General features: G+C 42.3%; 1 protein-coding gene across 4 annotated transcripts in view; it reads right to left on the minus strand.

The window, feature by feature from the left end:
• The window catches only part of SPNS2 (sphingolipid transporter 2), a 141,266-nt gene that overhangs the window by 65,293 nt on the left and 47,985 nt on the right, over nucleotides 1–27,988 (minus strand). For all 4 annotated transcript variants that reach the window (XM_040613699.1, XM_040613680.1, XM_040613673.1 and 1 more), the window contains exon 3: nucleotides 10,954–11,090. In XM_040613699.1, coding sequence (XP_040469633.1) covers nucleotides 10,954–11,090 — 137 coding nt within the window. The remainder of the gene's footprint in view (nucleotides 1–10,953; nucleotides 11,091–27,988) is intronic.

A 27,988-nucleotide genomic window follows, 5' to 3' on the forward strand; every position in this document is an offset into this window, starting at 1 on the left:
GTACTATCACCATTCCCTACCCTGAGATGTGCGAAGACAACCATAACATGATCACAAAAATAGGGACGGGGAGAACTACAATGTATTTTTGCAACTGTGGAAACAAGGCAAGCTGCTTGACACAAGAACTTTTCAAATACTAACAGCTGGAATATGGCCTGGTGTACACAATACTAAAGAATATTAAAAGGCAGTAACAGGCTGCTGTGTTCCAGCCACAGATGAGTCCCAAGAGAAGACTGAATCCAAGGAACCCAGAGATAAACAGACACCAGACTTTTCAGAACAAATGGTTACAGGTAACACTATTATTATTTGGTTACAGGTAACACTAACACCTCCACCTTCACTGATATCTATAGAAACACGTGAGATCTAACCGCATTTACCCTATGGGCTGTCTTGGCTCAAACACTCCTTGGTTTGGATCAGCTCTTAAACCAAAATTCAGTCAAATCCAGCAGATGTTTCTGCTTCTTGGAGAGCACAACCCCACGTTCCTACCCCTGAAACTGCAGAAACGATGATTTCTCAGCACCCTTTGAAAGAAGCATCACCCCACTGACTGAGACATTCTGGTGTGAATGTTTTGCCCTAAGTATATGCATTTTCAAGGGTAGAACAAGTTTGGAGAGTCCATGAAGAGGTTTAAATGAAGTGACCACGAACAAATTTGTAGTCTCAGGAACTTTCCCTGTGCTGTTGGTTCTACTGATTCTTGGCATGTTTTATTTTGCATGTGCTAAAATTTTAAGTACACCGGGAGGTCAGACCTTTTAGGCAACTTTGCTGAAAAACCATCCAAAAGATTCCAAACTCTGAATTTTTTTCTTTCTGCATTCATGTTTCACACTTCTCTGGCTCACTGACTCAATCAAGATCCAGAAGCATCCAAGTGCTGTGAGGAATGCTGAATTTGCAGTAAGTTTGGCTTACATCTGAGAGACGTCTCATTTTTTAGCATCAGATTTCCAGAGAGAAACTGGTGCATCTACCAATTCCTTCTACCTAGCAGCTTCTCCCTACTCATGATCTTTGAATAGCTGTTGTTGAAGCATTATTAATTGGCAAGGTTTTGTCATGCTGTAGCTTCATTTCATTCTCTAAATCCAGCCTATTTGACAAAATGACAATCCTTTTTAACTACATTAAATGCATTTACATGTTTTGTCACTATCCTCTCACAAGACTTGGTCAATCATGTTTTCAGACGTGATGATCAGCACCATTCCCAGGGATTTCCAGCTCAAAATCTACTACATGGCTTTGAGATTAGTACTCTAATTCAATGTTATCTGAATTGCAAATGCAGTGTTTTGTGTAGCATGTGAACTTTATGAATTTAAAAGAAACGTCTATACTCCAAAAGACTAATGTAGCACCTGGTACAATAATGTATTTCCCATCTTCACACTATTTGCACGTTTCTCAGAACACAATGGTCCTTTTTTCAGCCTTTGTGTGTGACCCGGGTGGCCACATTACATGTGCCGTTGAAGAAGCACTTACACTGCCTCTAGTATGACTGAAGCTTTTGTAGCTGTAGGCAACCAAGAGCTCAAGTAAAGAAAGGCTCAAATCCATACTTTTGCATCTGAACGTAAGCCAGAGGCTGAACAACACTCCCTCTCTCTTGCACCCTGTTTTTCAGGACGATATGCACAACCTTCAAGAACCACCAAGGCCCTGCTAATACAAAGTTGTTGCCAGGCTTCGTAATGAGCCTAAACCTGGGTTGAATGCACTGTTTTCTTTGTGAGGCATCATTAACCAAACCCTCCTGAAGCATCATGCTTCTTTTCAAGCCAGCCTCAAGAACACAAGCCATAAGCTGCCTTATTTACATCCATGTCGGCTTACAGCCTTAAACAAACGGTAATGCTTCTCCAGACCCATATCCGAACATCCCAGCAAACTTGGCATCTCCTCGATACCCTCAATACACAGTTACCTAGGAAGCTTATTTCCAAAGGAAATTGCTTTGCCTTCTGCACTTGTTTGACCAAGGCAGGCTTTCCCACTACTGAAGCAACTATGCAGCAGTGGAGCACCGCATCAGGAATGGCTTGTGTTCCTCAGATCACAACTACTGCTGCAAGGATCCCGTTAAGCTGATAGGAAATTTTATAATTCCTTACTCGATATTTTAACATTTGCTTGGAAACTTACAAGCAGCACTACTTACTTTCTTTTTTTAATTTATTTCCTCCCCACACCCCAGCCGATTCAATTCCAGTCTATTTAAGGAGCATTTTCCCTTTCTTCCATTCCTCGGATGTTTTGAATGAGGCTGAGCATAAGATGCTGTAATAATTATTTACAAAGCATAATGCTGAAGCCTTATAGGGCCTTCCAGTAAGACAGAGTTGAAGCAATAAGACGTCCTTTTTGTGTTCCATCAGCATGCTCTGGGGTTAGGCCTCTGCTGCAGTATGACAAGTAGAATATACACTTTAATAGACAACACAAGAAGAAGGAACGCTTCCAAGACACACACAGCCTGGCAATGAAATAAATATGCCTTCTTCCCTCTGCCTCCTCAGCAAATAAGTGACCCAGGTGAGATTTCCTACTCAGGCACAATAAAAGCAGGACAGGCAGGATGATAGTTACAGGCAGGCGTTGCTTCCAAACCATCCATTAACTGATATAGTGGCTGAACTTTCCTATGCTTCAACCTAGAGACTATAAATTCCAGTTTCTGCATAAAAATGAGACAAAACTGTAAAGGTCTTTGGCCTGTAAAGATCTTTCATGCTGGCACCATGGTCCCCAGCTGTTTTCTCTAGGCATTTTCATGATCTGATGAAACAGCATCAAATGTAAGCATATTGGTTTAAAAAGGTGTAGGGTGTGACTCAGTTCACACAAAGGCACACTAAAGTTTCCCACAGACTCCCAAAGGACGAGCTGAATCAGAACCACAGTCACAGACCCTATGATAACGATTTCAACATCTTCCAGTAACCTAGATAACTAACGGTTGTCCAGAAAATGGGTAGGCAATTAGAGGGAGCCCTCACTGAGACCCACTGCAAATGAGCATTAAGCCGCAAGCCTATTTCTTTATACTCTCCCAGCACAAACCTCTGTCCACCTGCTCTAGAAGCAGCCTGAGCTCTGAGGAACAGTCCTGACATTTCGGTGCAAATTGCTGCTTTCATTTTAATGAACTAGCAATAGAAGCCTCTGCAGCAGCACGTGTCAGTCCAGGTGAGTTATGACACTCAGCAACAGAAACATCTCTTCTTTCAGCATCCACAGTGCCTGATTCAGATATTGCATGCTTTCAGAGCAATGAATGACCCAAAAGCAGGAAGCAGTGGGCAGGAGGCACACTTAGGATCAGAACAGCACATGACTGGGATGACTGGAGAAGTTTGGGATGTGGTGCCAGACAGACCCTACCTGGGGGAAGATGGGACTTGGGGGTGTTACCTTGACAGCTCTCGGGTCCCAGAGGGGAAAGCAGAACTGATCCTGCTCCAAACACACTGCAGACAAGAAATACAATGTATGGTAGAGCTATTCCTTATGATAGTTTCTTGCAGTTCATTTTTCTTATCACATGAATAAGCTTTCTGAGTAAGCTTTGGAACTATGCTCTGTGTCTCTCCTGGTAGCCATCACCAGCTGTGTTTTCAATAACCCTTCCCAAGTGCTTTACAGGTATATAGATGCAGATACCAGAGGGTAAAAAAACAACACTCAGAGCAGAAAATACACCACTTCATTTTCTAACACCTAGGAAAAGCCTCCTCATCGATTGGCTTTTGTGGGGTTGATGCTCTGAGAACACCCTAACCTGTTTTTCATTTATAGGTTCCTTTTAACAGGGACAAGTAGAAGGGGACAAGGTAGGAATATAAAGCAGCTAGGAGACAAACACATGACAGTAATCCTGTACTCCACTGCAGAAAGCTGCAACTATTTCATCTACATACATTTTTTTCCCACCTCTTCTGTCCTAGGTCAGCAAAATCTGAGGGAACAATGAGGACCCCAGATTCAAAAGTTCAAATCATTACACGGGTCTGTGCAAGAGAAGATGTTGCTCTTACATGAGAACAGTTTCCCATACAGTATTTGATATCAGCAGTGTTGAAGATGTTAGCAGACTTGACAGATACCCGGAATCTCTTAAGACCAGCTCAGGCAATGCTTCATTATTGAAGGAAAAAGCAATACTGTATTTTTTTCCTACACCTCATGTAATCTGTATAAAAAAAAAACCATGCAAAACAGTAGAACTTTTAAGAGTGCTGTGAATAGCACTGCGAAGGAGCAGTAGGAGCCTTCGGGGGGGGGGGGGGGGGGGGGGGGGGGGGGGGTGGGCGGGGGGTGGAGGTTAAAGAAATGGTGCCTCTCAGTTCCCATAGAAACTCTCATACTGCCTTGTCCAGGAAGCATGGATCTCTCATACTTCCTTGTCCAGGAAGCATGGATTTTGTTACATCTTAATCTAGTCCTAGCTAGAGGTGGAGAGTCAAGTAGCCCTGAAAACACAGTTTCTCACAGCAGAACTGCTGCAGGAACCTGACAATTCCTACCTCCCAAGAGCTGCAGCTTTGGAGGTCTCATCCCCATCTCCAGCAGCGACACAGGTGTAGGTACATATAACCAGACTTGAGGCAGGCTCATTTCTTCTCCTGACGGCCAGTGCCATCACCTGCATATTGCAGTGCATGTAAGCCTTTTGCACAGCATGTTGCTGAGAGGGGAAGCAGCTCTAAAGCTGTGGGAATTACCTTTCTTCAAAGCAATTCAAAAAAATGCTTTAAGATATATGGGTGAGGGAAAGTGAGGCAGAATCAGTCCACAAAGAATTTCATTGTGCAGTGTAAAATGGAGATGAGAACCCTTAGCCTTTCCCTCTCTTCTGGGTCTTCAGAGCCACCTAAGTCCAGCACAGCACCCTCCTTCACCCGGTACCTACTGATCCTCGGCCCCTAGCACAACAGCTCTCCTGTGGTGGTGAGGGAGCCCTGATAGCAGAGGGCAGTGGGGGAAGAATATATAGAACATATAGAAGAATATATAGATTGCTATGTCTCATCTTAACAGAGCAGAGGCAAAGCAGGAGTAGGTTACAGCTACCAGGTGGTGCAGCAGGGCACTACACCAGCATTACATGTACAGCCATAAGAGCAGCACTTAGTAATTTGACTGTTGACACCACTGGCAGATAGAACAGCAACACTACTGTAATATATTACCCACCCTAATCTCTTCATCTGTGATAAGAGAGTATGCAGCGGACTATATTTTTCCTGAGCAGCCTAGCAAAAGGGCAAGCATGCAGAAATCCAAATGTCAGCAGCATATGCTCATCTGTAGGGTTCCAGCACCACATTAAAGGCTGGCAAAACACATCAGAGCCAAAAATCAGCCTTTGTCCATGAACTCCCCCTGTTAGTTCCAGCACCAATTTCTGTAATGGCCACACAAACTGTCAGGAATCACCCATGAGGGAAGGGATTGAATGCGTGTGCCGCAGACTTCACAACGTTGCTGGGAGAATCTCTTTTGCCTTCTTTCTAAAAGAGACTTCTGCTCAAGAATAATACGATGGAACAGTGGGATATAAACATTCCAGTAATTCATGGTGACTTCAAAGATAACACACACGTACCCTTCTTACATACAAAGCAACAGCTTGGGGCTTTTAGTTTGTTTGCTTCTGTTTTTCAAACTGGATTTATCTTACACAGTGGAAGCAAAGGAACAGAAGCTGTATGTTTTATAGTACAACTTCTGCCACAGCACATAAGGCTAAAGGCGCTTTTTATTTTTTTTTTTTCCCCTTGGAGTGAATCATCATGTGTAGGGGGATGGGGTTGGTTTATGTTTACATTTCTTAAAATTAACCCAGCTGACCATTTGTTTCATACTGCACATAATTCGTTACTTCTCTTTTAGCACTCCTTGAAAGACAAGCTTTGGAAATAAATACACATCTGGCAAGTCTGAAAGACAGGACTTCAGCAAGCGCTGCAGGCTAACTGGAATTCCACAGTGGACTATTTTTTTCCTCTTTCAGAGATAAAAATAATTAAAAAACCCCAAACCACTAGTAGAAACACCTATCCAGATTAACTTGCTGTGGCAGGGAAAATGTTTTACCATATTAGCTATATCAACATTTAAACAGAAATATTTATCAAGAACTGGAGGATTCAAAAGCACATTCCTGATTTACATTGTTAATTCTTTGCTTTTCCATTTCCAAACTTTATACCATCTGCAGCTCTCATGTCTCCCAGTAAACCCACATTACCACAGCCTGGTCTGGCTGATTATTAGGTACACTTGGTCTCCCAGCCCAGCGGAGCCTAACTACTTCGCAGAATACTTTGCTCATCTGTAAAACAGCATCCCTTTCACACAGAAATATGCTTTATTCGAGATATTTATATGGGAAATAGCAGTATTTCACAAGACTGGAGAACAGTCTACAACTTTCCATCTCCAAGCTCTTTCTTGCTTAAAAGAGCTTGGAGGTGGGAAGTATTTTAAAGCAAGAAGTGTGTCTGTCCACGAGGGAGAGGAGTCCTGATCTCTCAGAAGTTGAGCTAAGAGGGGTAAGAAAGCTAGCACCAAAGCAGGGTTTCATCTAAGACAAATTTCTGGCCAAAGCAGTCAGCTGTAAGAGCTATTATTATGACTAATAGATGTGGATATCCAAGCAGCCAGAAACAAACTCCCAGCCCGTGGCCTGATGGCTCCTGATAAACAAGTTGCTTCACGTAAAACTGTTCAGAAAGAGAGAAATGGTGCAACTGGGATTACAGACTCTTCCCAATGACATCCTGGGATATAAACCGGCTCAAGATGATCAGCTGCAACACAGACAATCAGGCCTTACGCTCATCAAAATGCTATCTAGAGAAAAAAACTGGTTACTTATTAAATCAGACTTTATACTGACACAGAGGAAGACAGACACATATTCGGCTTTTGTGGATGGAAATGCATCGTGGTAAAGGAACTGCATGAAGATTGTGTACATTTCTTTGTGCTATGACTCTATACTGAGCAGCTCACTTTTTTTTGCTGATTTATTATGGCATATGAACCAACAACCAGCAAATGTTTTCTCCATGCTTGCCAAAAGCCAAAAACCACACAAGGAAGGGTTTTACAGGTGAAAGTATACCAAAATTTGTGTACCCGCAGATGCAGGACTGATTAAAAGGCATGCATAAAGTGAGGTAATTTCTAACCAGGTGTCTGTACTTACAAAATACAAATTAAGATATATACACACTTTATCAGAGTTTCTATAAACAGAGTTAATCTAGAGATATGTCTAAACGTGTACCAATTTTAACTAATTTTAGATTAATGAACAAGTTTGTTAAGGAGTTTTTTAAGCAACTTTTATTTTAGTAAGTGCCGAACAGTGTTATAGAGCAGAAATGTCCAAGTATCAGAGACAAAGTGAAGGACTCATTTCTTGTTTTTCTATAGAGAAAATGTGCAGTAACATAAATTATCAATTCACATTATTTGACAGAATAAAAAGTGACCTTTTCAATATTATCTCAGTCTTATTACTTCTGATTATTTTCTTCAGCTAAATTTATCATTAGTTATTTTTAACCATGAAACCAAGTGTATTTATGGAATTAGTCTCTGATATGGTAGTTACTTGGGTTTCTTATTTTGATTTGTTTTAAATGTAATTTAAGACCTCACGAACAATAACCTAATATTTAAATATCTGATTGCCCTGTTTCTATTTTGCTATGCATGGAATTCATACATTGTTGTTTTATGTAACTATCACCTCCTATACACTCTGGAACTATCCTTAAATTTTGGTCTGACTTTCTTTTTTCCTTGTGAGAACCTATTATTTAGCTATTTACTAGCTAGTAGCAGATGAAAGATTCATTCTACATTTATTTGATGATCATTATTCCATGTTAAAAGCCCAAAGATATTTGGTAATAAATAAGTGTATTTTCATAAGTGGTTACAAACCTTAATGCAGAGCCCTCTAGCAACTACATGTCCGCATGGTGTATACATGCAAATCCCTGTTTTATCTGCCACTTTTCAGTCAGTATCTTTTTAACCCAAACAGCATGAAATAGCATTTAGATAAAGATCTTAGATGAACCGTTTCATTGTGCTCCAATCCTTTTTTCCAGATCAAACCCCATCTCTCTGAGGTAGTGTCTCACTCCATGTTCTTTTCTTGCCACATGGGTATTTCTTTATTGAACAACTTAACAGTAGGACAGATAAGGATTAGTATGTCCTTTTCTGTATACTTGTTTGCACAATAAATTACAAATGATCTTGATATTCATTTGAATGATAGCATTTTGATTGTTTTCCTTTAAGTGTCCCAGTTTTAGGCAGGAATAAATACTACCATCACACTGCCAAAAATCTTTAGAAATTGAGTGCCTTGAGTCCACCAGCTCTGTAGCTGCTTTCTGCCTTTGTTAAGCTTCTCTTTGCATTTACAGTCCAAATTTGAACTATGCAGATGTGTACTCGATTTAATTACACAGTGATAGCATGCGTGAGGCACTAGGCACTGTCAAAATTTGAAGAAAGGCAATCCCTAGAGGCACAGTTTGCTGTTTCTACTGAATGGCTATTGTCTCTCGCCTAGTTCAGTATTTTTGCTGTCACCACATGAAGTTCTCTGTACAGTTTTTCAGAGGGCTAAGCCTGTGCCAGCTTGCTCCTTCTAACCCTGTGTTTTCATGTTGACTTGGATGTCAGTACCTATCTACTTACAGCAGTAGTCTTACTACTGCTTTTATTTGTGCCAGCGAAGAGTTTTTCATATTTCAGCTCCTAGCCCTCCTCCCTGACAAACACATTTACTGTCTTGTAAGAAAGAAAGAAAAAATGTTGAGAGAAGAGCCAGTGTTTTGCTCCTCAAATGAATCCTAGAAGACAAAGATCAGGAAAAATGCCTAGTTAGTCACTACATAAAGAAAAAAGCTGCATCAGCTCTTCTCTGACCCTTTTTCTCATTAGCACTTCAGGAATTCACCTTGTTCAGTGTGGCATGCCTTCCCAATTAGAGATCAGGCCTCCAAAAAGGATGCCAAAGCAGTAGGGATAACTAGGTGAAGCTGGGATTATTCTTACGACCTGCTGCAGCCACTGGGTAGAGCACATCCATGCAGCAGCTGCAAATTTTTCCATGATCTCCTGGAGCTGGTAACAAAAGCTGGGCATGAGACCTCTGGTTTAATAGAGAAGTCTCCTGGTAGAGTCAAGGATGGCAGTAAAGTCAGGACAGAGGGATTTTTCTCAGAATTGGTGTGGTTTTTGTCCAAGGTTGTAGTTTGGGTCCAGAGTTAGCATTGATGCAATCCAGGAGAAATTAACACAGGTCTAGCTATTTTGATCTTGTCTCTCTGCTGACTTGCAAAACATTGGGGTTTGGATTCCAAACATAATCCAGCTTTATAAACATAATTCTTTCTTTCTTTGTCCAACAACATGCCACTTCCACTCTGAGCTTCTCTATACTGATGACCATATATATGAATCCCTGAACTACTTCAGCTAGTAAGTCCAAAATCCTTAAACTGAAAATCAGTTCTGAAAAGAGAGATAACATCAGTCCAGTTCCACTGTTCCACTACTTGCAACTACAGGGCAAAGAGATCAATGAGAACCTGAGCATAAATGTCTGTTCGGAACATAAGAAGTGTTTATAAGTAGGTAACCCTCCTTTACAAAATGCTTCCCTCTCTGGGCTCTGATCACAGCTGCTTTTGCAGAATGTTATGAGGACGTGAAAAGAAAGAAAAGAAAAAAGCCTCTTGGCTTTCATGGGAGATGTTACTTCTCTGGAAAGGAACCAGAACAATTTACTGAGTTAAAGGCTTCTACATTTGGCCATATGCATTTTTCTTTAGAAATGCAGCAACAATCAATCCAACATGAAAGCCAGACAGACATGTGACTTCCACTGCCCGCTTTAGGTGGAAATTCTCTTGTATTAGAAACTGCCGAGCATGTGGGTGAGCAGGAGGGAGCAGGGCGGAGAGGTTTAGTCCCTGGTTGTCATTCTTTAGGTGTGACCACAATGCTGCAATCTCTGGAACGCAGCTGGACAGAAAGGATGAGGAATGCCCCTGCCTCCCTTGGGGAAATCAGTCTAATGATGCCAGGAGCTGTGACTAGTCTCTCCAGGAATGTTGCCACCTGCAGCAATTAAACATCCTCTGTAATATGATTTAAGCAAGAGGATATTTTTCCCCAGAAACTGCCAGATCATTGTTTCCTCCAAGTGCCTCTGACAGGCAAGAAAATTAATGCAATGAGGAGTCCTCAAAATGGGGTACTGTGTCTGTCCTGAAAGCAGGTGAGGGATGCTGTGCATAGCTTGACAAAATTAAGCAAGCCTGATAACTCCATCATCAGTTCCCCAGACAAATCCATCAACTAGCGTTAAAGGAGCTGAAACTACGTCCAATCTTCATGCTGTCATCCACCTTCACTGCCTTTGTTGGATAGGAAACAAAGCACATGCATACAATCACTGCTGCATGCATTTTGTCATTCCACATGTCACAAGCAGACTTCCCAACAAACTCCAGTGGCCTTTGGTACATATCAGAAGACAAGAGAACCACTATATAGCAATGAAATTTTTTCTCCCAAGTCTTTTTTAAAGCCTTTCTTTAGGATCTCCCTCAAAATTCCTCCCTTATGTCAACAGAAACTCTTGCTTAGATATGTTTCACTTGTTATTTTTTATGAATATGCATGATCAAAGAATAACAGCTCTCAGAGTCAAGGAAACACAGTTACACAGATCACAATTCACCCACAAATGGTCAGATATGCTATATGTTCAATACACATGAAAGGGAGACCTTCCCCTTCAGCACACTGTGACGGAAAGTTGTTTAGGAACACATTGTCCATCTTTTCAGAACACCCTGCAAAGTGCCTTTGCAAAGATCTTACCTGCTCAGTGATGAAGGAACTTGAAAAAGTGACAGCTGACCAAAAGAAGATCCCACAGCTGAGAATGATCTTTCTGTTGAAACGGTCACCAAGGTAACCAAAGATAGGCGCTGCAACCATGAAACTACAGATGAAAACTGAAAAAGAGAGAAAAAGGAAAGAAATATTTAATAAACATCAGACCAAGAACACGAAAACTAATTTTCTGCAAGCCAAGTCCTCTAGAGAACAGTTCCATTTAATTAGACATTCTGCAGCCCTGACTTAGAAAGTTGTGCAGTCTGATAGGCTTTCAGAAGTCAGGGTTTCCTTAATCAAATGGGTTTTTCATTCCCAGAGAAACTCCAGGCGAGGGAACTGATATTACATTTGAAAGCACCAGCCCCTCACAGTCCACTGTGAGCTCAGAATCCAGAGATGGGCAAAACCAGGACAGAATAAATTCAGAGCTTCTGTCTAAATGGCACCGAGAAGGTGAAGTGGTGGTTAGAAGGAGTTGCACATGAAAAGAAACAAGCCAAGGGCTCCTTGTTGGCTCTTGCAGCAGAGACCACAGAGAAACGGGCCACAGAGGCTGAATTTCTTTCATCCTTCCTAGCAGTATTTTAAGGCAACCACGCAACAGTGAGGTAAAACAGTAAACACTACTATCATCCTACCAGCACCACCTCTGTCCTTAGAAAACTCCTGTCTCCTCACTATGTCCTTTCACCAGCACCGAACTTGTATTTAAATCCACCACTGAGTAGCAGTTTCACTAAAAGAAAGAAATATAACCTACAAAGCTCTAACAGGCCAGGGATGTCCTCATCTGAAAGCCTACAAGTTCACCTTTCCTGTTTGCTTCCCCAAAAAATCTCCCAAAGCATTAACCCAAGACCTTCTGTCACGTAGGAATGAGGCTCATGATAAAATAACCTCTGCAAAATCTCCTCGACTTCAGAGTTCACTCCTCCAGTCTAGCTCCAGTTTGGCCAGTGACACCACTGAGGACACCTGAAATGAGGCAATCACACCATATTCGCGATTCACTTGGAACTTGGCAGAAATAGCCATGTTTTGAGCTGATTTATACCTGGTTTTTGTCTGTCCACATTAGAGATCTGCATGAAAGCAACGACATCAATTTTACTGCTATGTAGTATAAACTTTTCAACTTTCACTGACTGTCTCAGGTTCAGCAAACCCAGAAGGATTTGGGGGGGACACTAGAATACCTGGAGATCCCTCTTAAGTTGCAGAGTTACGTCTCTCATTAATTACTGGGTAGTTCTTGGAAGGCAGGGTGGGCTTTTGATATTGTCTAGGCCCAGCCAATCTACTTTTAATTGTATAAAAGGGGGTGGGTGGGATAGAATAGGAAAAAAAGAGGCAAGAGCAAAGGGCACACACCCTTTTGGTTGGAATGTGTGCATAAAATTATAGTGGTTAAGACTCAAATGATGAATTTTTCATGGATAATGATATACGATAGCTCAAAAACATGCCGCATGCTGAATTATGAAATGATCTAAATGTCTCTTTTTTTTTTAGCATATTACGATGTCAAAGCTGCTTTATAAATAATACATATCCATTTGCATCTATATTTTGTGAGACATGATTGTGCATATATCAGTTTTGCACTGTGGTATTTGATCAAAATTACAGATTCACTCTTTTTACATTTAGAGTAAAATAAATGGAGATACTACAGAAATGTTAAGACATGTGAAGAGGCACACGCAGCCCTGGATCACACGTATTTCAATAGTAACGCTATGAACAAGGTTGCTGTTAAGCTAGCACATAAACCCTATGGGTAGACGGGATGCTCGGTTCCTGCATCTATCCCCAAATCCTTGTGCAAACAAAACCTGTTGAATAAACCTACGAGCACTTACACCGTGCTTTCGTCTCCTGTGTTTTACAGAAACCCCACACAACTAGTCTGAAACGCAGCTTAGCACTCCATCCCCAGGAAACCAGCCCCCATGGAGGTTGGGGGAGTTGCTACATTTTAGGAAGGCCAGGCAATGCTGCTGCCCCATCCCTGCGGCGCACACGCTCCCAGTGCAGAGCACCAGCTTTGCCAGACAGGATTGGTGCACGGCTCCAGCACCATGCAGGCTCCCACCTCCTGCTCAGCTGGTGCACGCAATGCTTGGCATAGCCCAGGGCGCCTTGCTCTGCCGACCCTGGCTCCCTGCTCAGTGGCAGGACACAGCCTGCCTGGGTGAATGCTCTCTCCCCCACGCAGGGGCATTTTGTCATCTCGCCCACCCCTGCAGCACAGTCCAGCTCCCCGAGCTGCACAGCCCTGAAAGCCTCGATCTCCAAGGAGCTTGGCTCTAGTAAAGCAGAAGGGGCTTACAAATCTCTGCTCTACAAGGTACATCTGCACTGGCCCCGGTCCAACAAGGCACTTAAGCACATGCTTATATTAAGCACTTTGGAGTCATCAATTCCATGATTAAGTGCTTTCCTGAATTAACACCAAAGTGCCTGGCACCTTGCAAAGCCGGTGCAGCAGCCTGGCATGAAGGATGTGTGACTGTTTATTGGGAATGAGAAACAGAAAATTACTCTGACTCGTACAGAGCAGTGTGCCCATTGCAATTTGACCTTACCCTTGGAAGGACACTGAAATTCATTCATCTCCAAATCAGATATTCTGCTATTTTTGCAATGTAAAAAGACATGAAGCTAAAAATGCTCCCAAGGGAAAATTAGATACAGCCAAGTCAGCATCCCACCATTTCAAATATTGAAAAACCTGATTAATTAAACTTTGAGACAAGGGGGTGTGATCCAAAATTCACATTAATCAGTAGGATTATTAGCTTCCATGACCTCTGGATCACAAATGCAATGTTTAATTCTGGAATTTGGGCAAAATCTGCCAAAAAGCACAAACCTCCTCTTTGGAATAAAACAAACTGAAAACAAGATCATCCAATGCCTTTCCAAGAACACACATCCTGCTGTTACTCAAATCCCTTCAGAGAATTTATTTTTGGAAGACTCTGAACTAAGCTTTGAGCTTTGTCACAGGTAAGCAGCTGACTTGACAGTTCCACAAGGTGTAAAATGGAAGGACAACAGAACCTAATAAATAATAGCTAATGGAACACAGCTGTCATAATAATAAATGCAATTTATATCAGAGTATTTATGACCCAAATATGCATCAGAGCATTGATTGATTGAAATAAATGCAGAATATGATGGCTGTGTGGTCTGTCAAAAGGATCTGCCTGTTACAGGCATTTTGCATGAATCAATTTTTGCAATTACTCCTGCAAATGACAGACAAGACTCCTGAACGAGAGGCTGGGTTGGCAGAATAGACTTGAATGAATCTAGGGCACATTACCAGGTGAGGTGGAAACCTCAGTTACTCTAGATCAGGAGTTGAGGTTCTGCGACAGCTAAACACCACAAAGGGCAGATCTTACCCAGGCGACAGAAAACTGCCAACACATTCAGTTGGAGAGAGGGGCAGCAGAAACGTGAATAATTTGTAAACACAGCCTCAGCATAAGGCAGAGGGGTGCCTTCCAGTGATGGAGCCTGGCACCCATGCCTCTATCTTCCTGCCTGGCTCCTCTCCCCTCTTCCACAGCATTTTCTGCTCCTTGCACTCACCTACTCCCCTATTAACACCGAAGTGGCACCACAGCAGCTGCTGCTTCAGCTCAACCCACTGCCACAAATCTTTTCTATCAGGAGAACGCGGCGACAGAGGCTGATACTTCGTTTGCCTCTTCCCAATCAACAGCTCCTTTTCCCATTTACACTTAAAGCCATTTCAGAATATTACCAAGTCTTGAAGAGCTGTACAGTGCAAGCCAGGGCAGAGTCAGAAATCCACTGGGATTTAGGATGAGCTACTGAAAAGGTAGTGATTGCATTCAGAGCAGCTGTGAGCAGGTATAGCAACGTCAGTCACCATTATGTATGCCATAGAGCTAATTCCTCTTGGTAAATGATCTCCAACAGTGCCGGCAGAAGTGGCTCAGTCCCAGCACTGGGTGGAGCTGGGATACATTTCTGCAGGAGCAAATTATCATGTGAGCAAAGGATGAATAAACAGACACATAATGAATGCCATCCCAGGAGGGAGGTTCTTTTAAGTACAGGTATTTTCAAAAGGAGATCCTATTTGTCTTTATACCTCCTTTGTGGCTTAGCCGCTGAAATGCCGACTGCGGTGAGAATGCAGGAAGAGTGTAATTGCCCAAACAGGACGGCTTGGTGTCTATTTCTGCTTCTGAATGCCTGTCCCACCCTTGTACAGGTGCACAAGCACCTTCGCAGCCAGCACTGCCCAGCTTTTTCTGTGCATGGCTGGAATTACAAAAATGTGCAGCATAAAATAAAGTATAAAAATCTTACACCTCCCACCCAAACTCTCACCAGAGAAGGACAGCATCCTCCTCAGCCTCTGTTGCCTACTTCATGTACTGTATCTCCAGTCATCTTTCGGGGATTATGGCCAGGGAGCTGTTACTAAGCCCACAGTTTCCCCTCTGAAGAGCTGTCTGTGTACCCAGTGGAAAAGTAAACCCCCAGACAGTGCTAGCAAAGGAGGCGAGGGGAGAGGGAGAAACTGCACTTCAACAGTCACAAAAAGCTCCTGACTACTGGAACTAGACTTCACTGCTCTTATTTTTTCTTCTCCAAACAAAAATTTACCAGCTTGAGATGACAACTGAAATGGCTCTGACCCATCAGCTATCCACCCCTTGATTCCAAAGACACCGGTGCCTCCGTCTCACTTGCTCTTTTCTTACATGGACTGATCAGCCCTTTGTATCTCAGAGGGGCTTCTCCTGCCAGCTACATACCGGTGTAGTATAACTGAGAGGGAAGAGAGGCACTGACAGAGGTGCACACGCAGAGCCTGCTTTTCCTCAGTTACTAGAAGGCTAAGAGGATCACAGGCACCTCCAAGAAAAGATCCCTTCTTTTGGTTTTGACTTCAAGCATAGAGGGTTTATTTTTTTCCTATCAGGAACAATGCTAGAAAGCTTCAAGTTCAGGTAAAAATAGCTCTCGCTCTCTCTCTATGCAGGGATGCTCAGCTCAGCCAGAGAAAAAAAGTGGCTATCTTTGAGCTCTGGGTCAGCATGAAACCATACATACCCGTCTAATTGAGTGCTGACAATGTGTTTGGCTCTGTGGAAGGCAAACCCAGACAGCCTCTGCCTCAAGGGACGGGCAATCCACTTAAACACAGCAAAGAACTATGTGCTGTGAGGTTGTTAATATTTTCCCAACAACAAATTTCCAAACAATGAGAACACCTAAACACCCAGCTTGCTCTGGATGGGATAATTTCCAGGTGTGTACAAGCACAATCCTGCTCTTTCTGCATAAGACACTGCCCTGCTTGGATTTGTTCAAGGCGCTTTACTCCAGGGACTTTCAGTTGTGAATGCACAATGTTTTTCAAGCTGCTTATGGGACCAGCTGCTATCTACCTGCAATAAAGGCTCTTCTAATGCCCAACCAGTCCCTCTGTTTCAAAGACATGCTTTTGCAATGCTTCTTGGTTTATTTTCATTTTCATTATAGTTTTATGCTATAATAATACTGCTCGGCACATATATACACAGCACACTTAATCACAGTGAGGCTTGGGACAATTTAGAAAGGAAGTTAAACATCATTAATTTCTACTTCAGGGCTACGGAAATTAAGATTCGGAAAAGTGACCTGCCCAGGATGAACTACAAACATCTTGAACCCAGGCAGGTCTTCCAGCTTCATCAGTGTCCTGTTTACAAGACCGTATCTATGCTAAAGGTATTTCTGAAAGTCTACAATCAGTATTGAAAGCGATTATTTTTTTCTTACAGCACCATACAAGCCAAGCAGGAAAAAGATCCTTCCATGCTACTTAACCACTGAACTCAATAGCTCAGACCCAACATGGTGATGTGATCAAGGTAGAAGTGATACCTGACTATGCAGCAATCCAAGGCTCTGAGAAATCTCAGCAATGTGATTTAAAACATTCATCCTTTGAGAGAGATGAATTCTTACAACACAATAGGTTATACAAAATATCAGCCTTCAAATCATCATTGTCATAAACCCTGCTATAGGTACGCTGTTACATCACTCTCCGCCTGCTCTTTGTTTTACTTCATTTCTAATTCAACAGCCAACAGATGGATCATGCTACAGCATTTTGCCAAGTGCAAAACACAAGATCAGTGGGTTCCAGACTATCATGCAGACTAGAAGTTTCTGACAAGTGTGAGGAGCTTTGAAACACACCACTAGTTCCGTATGTCATGCAAAGCTGTCATATACTGACAGCACTGAGCACAGGAGCATTTAAAGAAAAAGGCTTGAGAACACACCAAATCAATTGGACTTAAGTATATAAATGTTTGGTTTGGAGGCGGCCTGTATTCTCTCCCACAGATGAAAGAGGGAATTTCATAAATGCCTCCTTGTGTGCTTGTGTCCTCAGCAAATTAACGAGGAGAAAAGCAGTGCTTTAAAAGGTGTGGACCTATTACTCACACAGTTTGTCTTTCTCTAGTATCTCTCTGTTTGGCAGGACACTCTAGATTGCGTTTCCCTCACCGTAGATGCCATTCATCAGTATTCAAGCTCCAATCTTGTCTTCTCCATAGGGAGCATATTGCACCATGAGGTGTCAGTTTTCTCCTTAGAGCAAACTGATGTAAAATATAAACAACATGTTTAGGATTACTATATACACACACAGTTGACATACACATTTACATTGAGAAGGTGGCTACTGTACAATACTGCTTAATTTCATTTGCTGTGACAAGGTCAGAACCTGATTACAGAAGAAAAAAAAAAAAAGAAGACATATAAGGCCCGAACACAGCTTTTCTGGCAAGTTTGTGATTGACTCAACAATACACAAGATGCAGCTCCAAGAAGAATTCAGTACTGATAATTCCACCCCTTTTCCAGGGGTTCTTCCAGGATTAGCCCTTATATTCCCAGCAAAGGATATCCTGAAGGCTTGCCTTGTTTACCTTAACCAACAAGAATAATTGCTTCAGTGGGAATTGCTGGGAAATCTAGCCCTTGGAAACAGAAAATCAGATAAGAATAGCCAGAAGACTAGCCCAGTAACACACTCATGTCACCTGAGATTTGAGAGGGACTGTGCTGGGCAAAGAGCAACCACTGTGGTCAAATATAAGTAATTGCTGTCAAAAGTGCCATATATAGAACACTACATCAGTGATCCATACAGTGGTGAGTATGGGATGTTACCGATGTGAGGCATATTTCACTTACTCTGTGCATTGCTGCATAGGGATGGAGAAATATTCCTCTCCAGTCCCAAGTGCCCAGACAAGAGCTACAAGAAATAGCTCTAACAAAAGCGAAGGCTAAAAAGGGAAACAACCCTTACACGTGAGTACTGTTGCCCACAGACTGGCAAAGACTGTGGTCCAGTGGCCGTGGCAGCTCCTTACATGAGTAAGCTTACAGCCAAAATTATTCCAGTACAAATAAACCCATGAAACGTTCAGCTCAACAAATCCATCCGCAAGTACTGCTGCGTGTCCAGTAGCAGAAGGAAAACCATAGCTTTAAGATGTGAAGTACTGCCATTCTGGTCTTCGAAAGAGCCCATTGTATGGGCTGTTCAGAGAATCTGGGACAGTTTGAGCACCACCAGTGAGCAGTGACTGTAACCAGTGAGCTGCCAGCTGCTGGCTTTGGCACTGCTGCTGGTGGGCTGAGACAGGCACATGCTCATAACCAGCAGATAGAGAGAAACCAACCAATGATCAGGTACAATGCACTGCAAAGAACACAAACCCTGCCATAACGCACACTGCCTTCCACATGAACTTAAAAAGACAGACAAACAATGTCTCCAGCCGACTTTCTGTAGACCTAAGTCAGTATCTCTGTAAAACTGATCACTCTCTGGTCCTCAGTTCTATGGTCCATAGTATATCAGCGCTCCTCCAAGAGCAGCAGTGATGCTCCACTCACTTAGGCCTCACAAATACTGCTGTAAGGTTTCAAAGTTCAAAATTTGTCTTGGTTTCCCGATACAGGCAATCAGCTTTGTAAAGGCAAGGAAAAAATGGCTTTGAATTAAAAGCCCAGATGTAAAACAGCACTCAGATTTGTCACCCCTTTTTTATTAATTTCCAATATTATGTCAATTAAAGCTGCATTTAAAGATTCAGTTGTTCATATCTGGCTAATAGCTAAAGCAATTAAGTAGAATGTTATTCACAATTATTATTTCACAACCATTTCACACATCCACTGAGGTCCAATTCTGTCACGCTGTACTTCAAAATTTTTTATCTAAGTGTACAGTGGAAAAGCTACCATTTTACTCTGCTGTTCAGTCTCTCCGGATGTCCAGCATATTTACTTGGAGCAGGAGCTAACTTGCTATGAGATTAAATTTTGAGCAGCTGTACACAGACAACATAATTCAACAAGAGAGGAAAAACTCAAACCCACCTTCTGCTTTTCACTTTGGGAATTACAGTGATTACATTACCATTGTTTTAAAGGGATTTGGGCAACCTGAACATCAATAAACCAGTTACTGTGTTCCTAGAGATGTGCTTCATAATACAATGCTGCAGGCAGCAATCCAAAGGAACGGTTCCAGCATACAGCTTACAGTCCACTGCTTCCCTTGCACCTAAACTGGTGCTTGCTTGACCCCGCTGTGAGCTGATTCTGGGAGACCAGCAGCCAGCCAGCCCTGACAAACATCTTTCAATGAAATAAATAGTGTATTTGCAGGCAGAATGCCGTCTGTGGCTACAAAGCCTGTTTGATTGGGGGATTAAAATTTACACATGAGAACATTTGAGGAGGAGCACACACCACCCCTCCCCATCAATTAAAAAAAAAAAAAATATCTCCACATCTGGTTCAGTTTCACAATCTCGTTCCTTACATGGTGGCCAAAAAGAGGAGGCAGGAACAGGAGGCTGTGGTGGAGTTTGCTTTCCATGGCAGTGCCATACAAAAGGCATGGAAATTATTGTCAAAGACAGCATTAGCTTGCTGACATTTAGCAGCAGAACCTAGAAAATGAGCTTGTTTGTCAGTGTTTAAACTCTGCCTTTACATTTCTTACCATTTGGAAATGAATGATTAATTAAGTCAAGGCCAGTTTTGTTTTATAGCTGCTTCCACTTTGAATTGTTTTTCTGCAAAATGCTTTTAGTGTGGTTTGATTTAGACCCCTGACCAAAGCTGATGGAAGGACTCCCACTTGACTCAGCAGGCATTAGAGCTGAGGTTTTTTGTTTAGATAGAACTGCTTATGAATCCCCAACGGCAGCAGAGATCAGAACCTCTTTACCATTAAACAGTTTTACTACTTGTAAGTTTACTGCATCCCTGTAACATAAAAGGTTATTACTGAGAAAAGTACAGAGAGCATCAAAAAGAATTGTCAAAGGGATGAAACAGGTCCTGTTACAGTAAAACTTTAAACATATTGGAAAAGAAATAACTGATGTGGGATATAGAAGAGATCTAGCACCATGAGTAGCATGGAAAAGGGGAAAACTGAATCACCTCCTCTCTTAGAAGACTGACCAGGTGGCATCAGATAAGACTGGCAGCTGCAAAATTCAAATCAAAGGAGATATTTCATGAACAAAACTTAACTACACACTGGGATTTTATCACAGGAGGCTATGGGAGCTCAGAGTTCACATTATTTCAGAACAGGCTTGGACAAAGTCCTGGGAGAATACTAATTTAAGGACTGTTAAAAATAACTCCTTGTTCAGAAAGTCCTCAGCTATCCAGCTGATAGCATATACTAGGGAACTATCACCATAATTTTGTCCTGTTCTTTTTTTGGGTTTTTTTTCCCTATATATGTGCTAATGATCACAATCAAAGACAGTAATACACTAAAAGGACCTCTGGACTGGACTGGTACAACTATTCCCATGTTATTCTGAAAAAAACCCATAAAAAATCAGGAAGACAAAATTGCATCTGCATCATTTCTGCAGCTTGTTTAGGTAATGGCTTATTAACATGGTACTGAATTGCACCTAAAATTATTTCCAAAAGCTGGAGTGTGGTTGACAGTTAAATTTCTAAAACCACAAGTGACTTTGTCCCTGCACACGTACACTCACAGGGTAAAGTAATGAAGTACCCAGTCAGTTAACAGCAGCTTTGTCCTCTTGCAATTTCTTCTCCATTTGACTTAACTGGTTCTGATGGAGAACTTTGCCAGTTAACTCAGTGGAGTGAAAGAGCATCATCCCTTCCTGGCTTCAGCCTTGGTGCTTACACAATGCGTGACACCGGTCGCTTTGCCATTGTGCAATCAGTTGCAGGGAAACTTCATTAACTTAGCTAGCCAATTAGGACGGATTGGTATCCATTCCGGTCAATCCTGAATTAGACATGAGATCCCAGAGGTACGGAGATTGGTCAATAGTTTTGCAGCACTGCAACATCATGAGTGACACTGCTACAAGACTGGTTTTGCCTCAACACGACTAAAATACAGCTAAAACAATCTTAGCTGCTGTTACAGAAACAGCCAGTAATCACTCCTAGCACTCATGAAAGTCTGCACCTGAAAAAAAGCAGTTTTGCTTTTCCCTTTCTGTGCAGTTTTACAGGACATTCTGCACGTGCCATCTGTCCGAAAGCTTCAATCAGAAATACATCTCCAGCAGGGAGGAGGGCTTTCTCATCTGCCAGGAGGATGAAGAACCTGTACCCAGGGCTCAGGGCTAGAGAAAGGTGTCTTAAGAAAAGCATTTAAATAAAGACAAACCCAAAGGATCTTTATTTTATTCTATAAACAGGTGGCCAGAAGCAAGCTGCTTTCCTTAGGGCAAGAACGGTTATGTGCACTTTTGCCCACAAAGCCTTTTTGACCACAGCGTGCATTTAAACACACCAAGAAATGACAGCCTAAAGCTGATAATGCAGAATAATCTAAATCCCTTGATCCTTGAAATCTGCATGAGTACCATGAATTAGATTTAACAAGCAATACAATATTTTAAATCTGTTATTCTCTTAATAGGATGACAGATCATTTGTATCTCATACAAACAGAAATAATGTTCCTTGTTTCCTATTTGAGATAGAGGGAGAAGACTGTTTTCATCCTAAAATAAGGTTTACATCCTACTTTACAACTGCACCACTAATCCTATGTTTCACCTTAACTAACATTTTGATTTCCAATAATTAACTAGTGTGCAACAGAAGTTATTCAGTCTCAAAAAGAAATCAACCCGAAAACCTACTTCTTGCAGCAATAGAGAATAGGAGAGTGACACTTTGAAAGTACAGTGTATTACTAACAAATTCTTTGCTACACATATTTTACCAACAGCAGCAGCTTCCTAAGAAAAACAATGCAGTAGGAAGTGCTTCCCCTTCTCTTTAGAGTGGAATCCAGAGCTTCTCATGCCGTGGTACTCACAGAAACTTGCTAAAAGAAATGTTCATCTGACATATTCTTGTTCCAGAGCCTTTGTCAGCCTTCAGGTTGGTTTGAGTTTGTTTTTAAAAGAGAATTCACAAGTAAACGACTGCTCTGCATTAGGAATGCCTTGCTAAGCTCTACACACAAGCTCCTAATAGCTGCTGGTTGCACTTACAAAGCAGGAGAAACCCTGTAGTAACCATTTACTTCATAAATATGCCATACAAACAGCTAGGGCAAAGGATAGAGCTAACCCCATTACAGTGCCATTACAGGGCGAGGGATTTGGGCAAGGCTGGTGCACAGACACTGGCTTTGCTACTGGTCTTGGCCAGAAGGAGACCCTCAGCCATCTCCTGCTACTAAGGCAGCAAGCCCGGGGGGGATTTTGCAGCTGTCAGGGGGGGGATTTTGCAGCTGTCAGCCCTGGGGGCTCTGCCGGTGGCAATGGAGGGGATGCTGAGAGTGGCAAGGAAAGGCTACATCAAAGCCTTGCAAATCCACATTCTGCTTTGGGAATAGCGAGGGGCCACACTTCTTTGCTGACATCCTCCCCAGGCCAGTGGGACTGACTGATTTCTTTTTAATTATTATTACAGTTCTTTAGGGGGCTGTTGTATCATCCATAGTGGGCTTGGCAAAACACATGCTCCCTCTTTTGAAGGGAAAATGGCCACAGTCTCATTTTAATTATGCAACTGGTTATCAACTAATACAGCACTGACAACCTCATTACAAACATTTTCTGCTCTGGCCAGGACAGAAGTACTTTGCTCTCAAGCTTAAAAGTCTTAAATGTCTGTCAACATCCACCAAAGTTGTCCTAAAGAGAACTGAAACCGAAGACATATCTGGAGATTACATGTTCCAGAAAGCATGTAAACATGTGGCAGAGGGACATGAAACACTTGGGGGTGAATGGGAGACCCCCAAGGCACTTCAGATCGTGCTCTGTGTTATCTCTGAAGTGCAGGAGCAGAGCACCGATGTCTGGACAGGGAAGGACAAGGAATCATATTCACAACCTGTGTTTGTACACGTGCAAATAAAAGTGTGTTGGGGTTTGGAAGCAAATTTTCACACCATTCTTCTGCAAAATTGTTACCTTTCCAACTCAAGCCATACACCTTCAAGAGTGCTTTTAGCAGATCAGTAAAATGGCATCTTCGAAATTAATAAAACCTCAATAACTAAGACAATTATCAGTCTGAAGGGGAAAAAATGCTGATTCATCTCTGTGTATTGCAGCTAACGTCCTTCACAGAGGTCGGTTCAGATCTAAATTTCTAAACAGACTAACTTCAAGAAGACGTTTGAAATATCTGGTTTTTATTCACTTGCTCTAAGATGCAGGCAGCACCAACAAGGGGTATTGCTCTTAAAAACCTGCCATCTGCAGCCTTATGCTAATTCACTTTTTAAGGAACAGAAATCACTGTGGAATGGGAATATGCTAAAATCCACAGAAGATACGGATGTAAAAGCCATCATGGGTAATTGCTTTTTTTGATGCCAATCCAGCAGCCTGGGATTCTTATTTTCCACAAAGTTTTTCCTCCAACTTTCCCCCCTCCCAGGGATGTTAATGCTTGGTATAGATAGTGTCACATTTATTTGTGGAGGAAACATATAAATTCCGTAACAGCACCCACCAAACCCTTCTAAAAAGCTGCTTGCTGGTCACAGAGGGAATGTCGGTATTTTGTCCTGCTCAGTTGTCTATCTTTTTCTGAGTTGCCTGTAAGATAGAACAGTGTCTCATGCAATGACAGCTCTTGCTCTACAAGCCACCACCTATTAGGGATGGGACCAAAACCATACTAATTTTACAGAGGAAATTTCTTTAGTGCTGACTGGGTTTCAATTCAAAGCAGCAACACAGGCGGTGAGAAAACCATCTCTCAATGGAATCTCACAGTTTCTCCTTAACAGCCGTGTCCATCTTTCTGCCTAAGGCATTGGCAGTGAATAAATAATAACAAGTCTCCCAGTAAAAGATCTTTCATGTAACCTCAGGAGACCACTTCATAAGAGCACGAGAACAATGGCAACAGATCAGAAAACCATGTAGTCTTGCATCCTGTCTGTGACAGTGACAGCCATCAGATCCTTCTGAGGAAAGTACACAAAATTCCTACACAGGCAGCTGAATTACTCAGAGGCTGGCTTAAGCCTTCCCAAGAATTATAATGTGTTATCCACATAAAGATCTGGTCTTTCAAGATCTGGCCCTGACAACACTCCTGGTGGCATTCATTTCCACACACTAACTGCTCGCTGATAAGTTTTTGGAGTGCTTTCCAGCAAATTGACCCGTACTGACTGTTTCTGCATTACGAGCAAAACAGAAGAAAAACACACACCCTACCTTTTCAAGAGGTTTGTACTTTATGTGCTTTTATAGTACGCCCCTCCCCCCCTTATTTTTAAGAGCCAGCAAATTATTAATACAGATTATCTTTAAAACTACTCTGTAACAAGGAAGTGAAGGGTGTGCATGTGAAGACAAAATGTGAGGACACGTTTGGGCGGGCTGGCTGAACTGAATGAGACATGTTGGCCAAGAGTGTCCTGCCTGTTGATGCATTTGCTGTCTAGTTTCATTATAAGTCACAAATTCTCTAAAAGACAAGGAAGGACCCCTCTGTGCTTTCACCCTGCACCCTGAACTAATCCTTGTTTGTTTTGTTACCCCCGTCATTACACTTGCACAGCCACAGACACTGCATGTTTAGGCAAAAACAATTCACCCATAGCTGCAAGGGCCAGGAAACAAACTGCCAAACCACTAACCCTGACGATGAACAGTACAGCGCGGGTCAGGATCCACCAAACAGCAAGATCCACCTGTGGCAGAAAACAAGGGTCTAGCCCCTCGGCAGCTACCATGCTGCTTCTCCTTACTGTATGCCAGGTAACTCCTCCTGTGCTTCTCTTTGGGACTGGCACCTGAAGTACAAGAGGCAGGCTTTCCAGGCAGCCCCAAACCCCACCGTCCTAACGTGATCCGCCAGCGAGCCAGAGGCATTAGGAACATGATCTCAGGACATCCAGAGCACCCTCATTTCCCGCAGCTTCGAGAGTCCAGCATACTTCAGAGGGAGTCTCATCAGCATTTAAACAGCAGTGGGCTGAGCACAGGATAGGGGTCACAAATACCTCCCTATCCAATTCCATACCATGCCCATCAGCACTTCAACAACTCTCTGCCAGGGTACAGAGCCACAGGCTTATCAGTCTGCTTTTTCAAATGCCAGCCACATTTCAATAGGTTTTTGTACCACAAAGTACATACAAAGAAACATTGCTATCGACTGCAATTTGCAATTACATATTGACTAGTAGGACAAGAGAGCTGAACAAACAGCAGGCAACAAATAAACACCTACAATGACAAGCAGTCTTCATCCTACAACAAAGAGGGATCACCCAGTACGTAAGAACACCTCTCTCACAATTAGAAGTGGCTAGTGCTATTTGACAGAAATTATTCTCCGATTCAATTTTGCTGCCAGTATTCAGAAATGCTCTTGCCTCTTGTTCTTATAAATGGCAATTTAGACAAAGAGCAAGTGTTCCAGGGTGGCTGGGTGGCCTTCAAAAAGGGATAAATTCGTTTAAGGAAATTGTTGAAATACCGAGTGGCTGGGTGGCCTTCAAAAAGGGATAAATTCGTTTAAGGAAATTGTTGAAATACTGATATATCCCCATGTTTAATTTGCCATGGTTTGTAAAAGGAAAAGCATCATAACTACACCGAGAACGAATCGGGTCTCTGTCTGTCTTACAGTTGTTACTTACAAGATTATCACCCACATCAATTTTCAGTCTCATCCCTGACTTGCAAAACCACTTCAATACCAAGCTGAACTGCAGCTCCAGGAGTGAGCCTTGCAACTAAACTCGCATCTGTGAGTAAAAGAACGTGACCTCTGTAAAAGATCCCAGGGTTAACAGTAGTTTCAATAGCCACTGTGCACGACTGGACCCCGTTCTAAATAATCCCTCATTTTAAATTTCTTCTGACTAATACCCTCCTGGAAGAATGAGTACTACTGAAAAACAACATAGTGAAATGAACACTGCAATGCGCAAGGTTTACAAATGCAATGCCTTCATGCATCATCAATTACATTAATGGAAAAAAGGAAAGACAATATTTGGTGAATCCAGGGATTGTTAACATATTAAAAAAGCCCATTTCAATCAGGCATAAATAAGGAGAAGGTGAGACTGATGACTAAGCAGTGGCCCATCTGAAGTTCAGCGCCTATTCCATTCCCCTTCCCCAGGGAGCACACCATCATAAATGTCCCCAGATGCCAGCTGAGCTTTGTTATTAGCAGTTCTATACAGCTGAAAACTGCATCTTGGGGGAAAACTTGTCATGGTGTTGCCAGCAGTTTATTTGTCTGGTGACTAGACAATGGAATCTAGTTTCTGGACTATGAATCCATAAAGAACAAGTTCAATATGTACAAACAAGGAAAATTAACATGTCTTTTATACACAACGCAAACATTTTCTCAGCTCAGTGTGTCATATACTGTATTGTCCAAGTCATTGGAAGGTGTAACATGAGCAGCTGGTAGGAATATCTCACTGGGGAGCCTTTAGGGAAAATTCAACATCCATTGTATAATATCCTGTATTATTACCTTTTCTGCCATAAAACATCCTCAGTGAGAACAAGAGCAACTTTGGACAACTTGCTTTTCAGGAAAATCTGTTCTCTCTCTGCATTTTTTCCCAGAGATACTTGCTTTTAGTATTTTCTTTTTGTCTTGCCACCCTCACTCCCCCTTCCAAATATGACATATTTTATATCACACTTGCTAATGATTTGCCCTATTACTACATCCATAGGTTTCAAAGCCATTAGCATGCAGCGTGACTGCTACGTTAGCCAAAAAGCTGGAAGTAACTGAAGGCTCGGGATGGATAAAAGAGAAATGAAACCACCTGCACTTCTCACGTGGTGATGCCAGCGGATGGAGGCAGGGCACTGCGCAGACCCACACCACACAGGTCACCCATCAGCAGATGAGATACACGTTTGTGGATTTAGCCTCACTGGTCTTGTGAGGAGCTGGAAGGTCATGTTTCTGAAGCGTGCTCAACTCAGTTTCACTTCACATACCCAAACCTGAACATCCCTTGGGAAAAAGAGATTTTGCACAGTAATGACTAATAGCCCAGAGCACTGGACAGCACTAGACCAGAGCAGGGCACTAGTCTACCAGCTTCCACTTATTATGGTATTCACATCTAAAACATCTGTCCCTTGACAGCGACTCTGTAGCCAACAAACTCCAAATACCTTCACCTAAATGGCCAACTTGCAAGGCTGGTGTTTTGACAGATGGTGACAAGTACTAGTGAAAGCTAAATGCCTTGGCAAAGTAGGTTTCTTTATAAGAAGACCTCATCACATTTTGCAAGAAACGCAACAAAATAACCCTTAGAGACAGATCCTCTTTCTAGGCCCACATGACTAAGCAAAAGCAACCACATAGCCGATGACAGTTTCAGCACCCTGAGCTATAGTGACATAGTAGTATTTATATATTTATATATTCCAGCAGTGCT

The sequence above is a fragment of the Falco naumanni genome, chromosome 1 (assembly GCF_017639655.2).
Source record: "Falco naumanni isolate bFalNau1 chromosome 1, bFalNau1.pat, whole genome shotgun sequence".
In the NCBI taxonomy this organism is placed as follows: Eukaryota; Metazoa; Chordata; class Aves; order Falconiformes; family Falconidae; genus Falco; species Falco naumanni.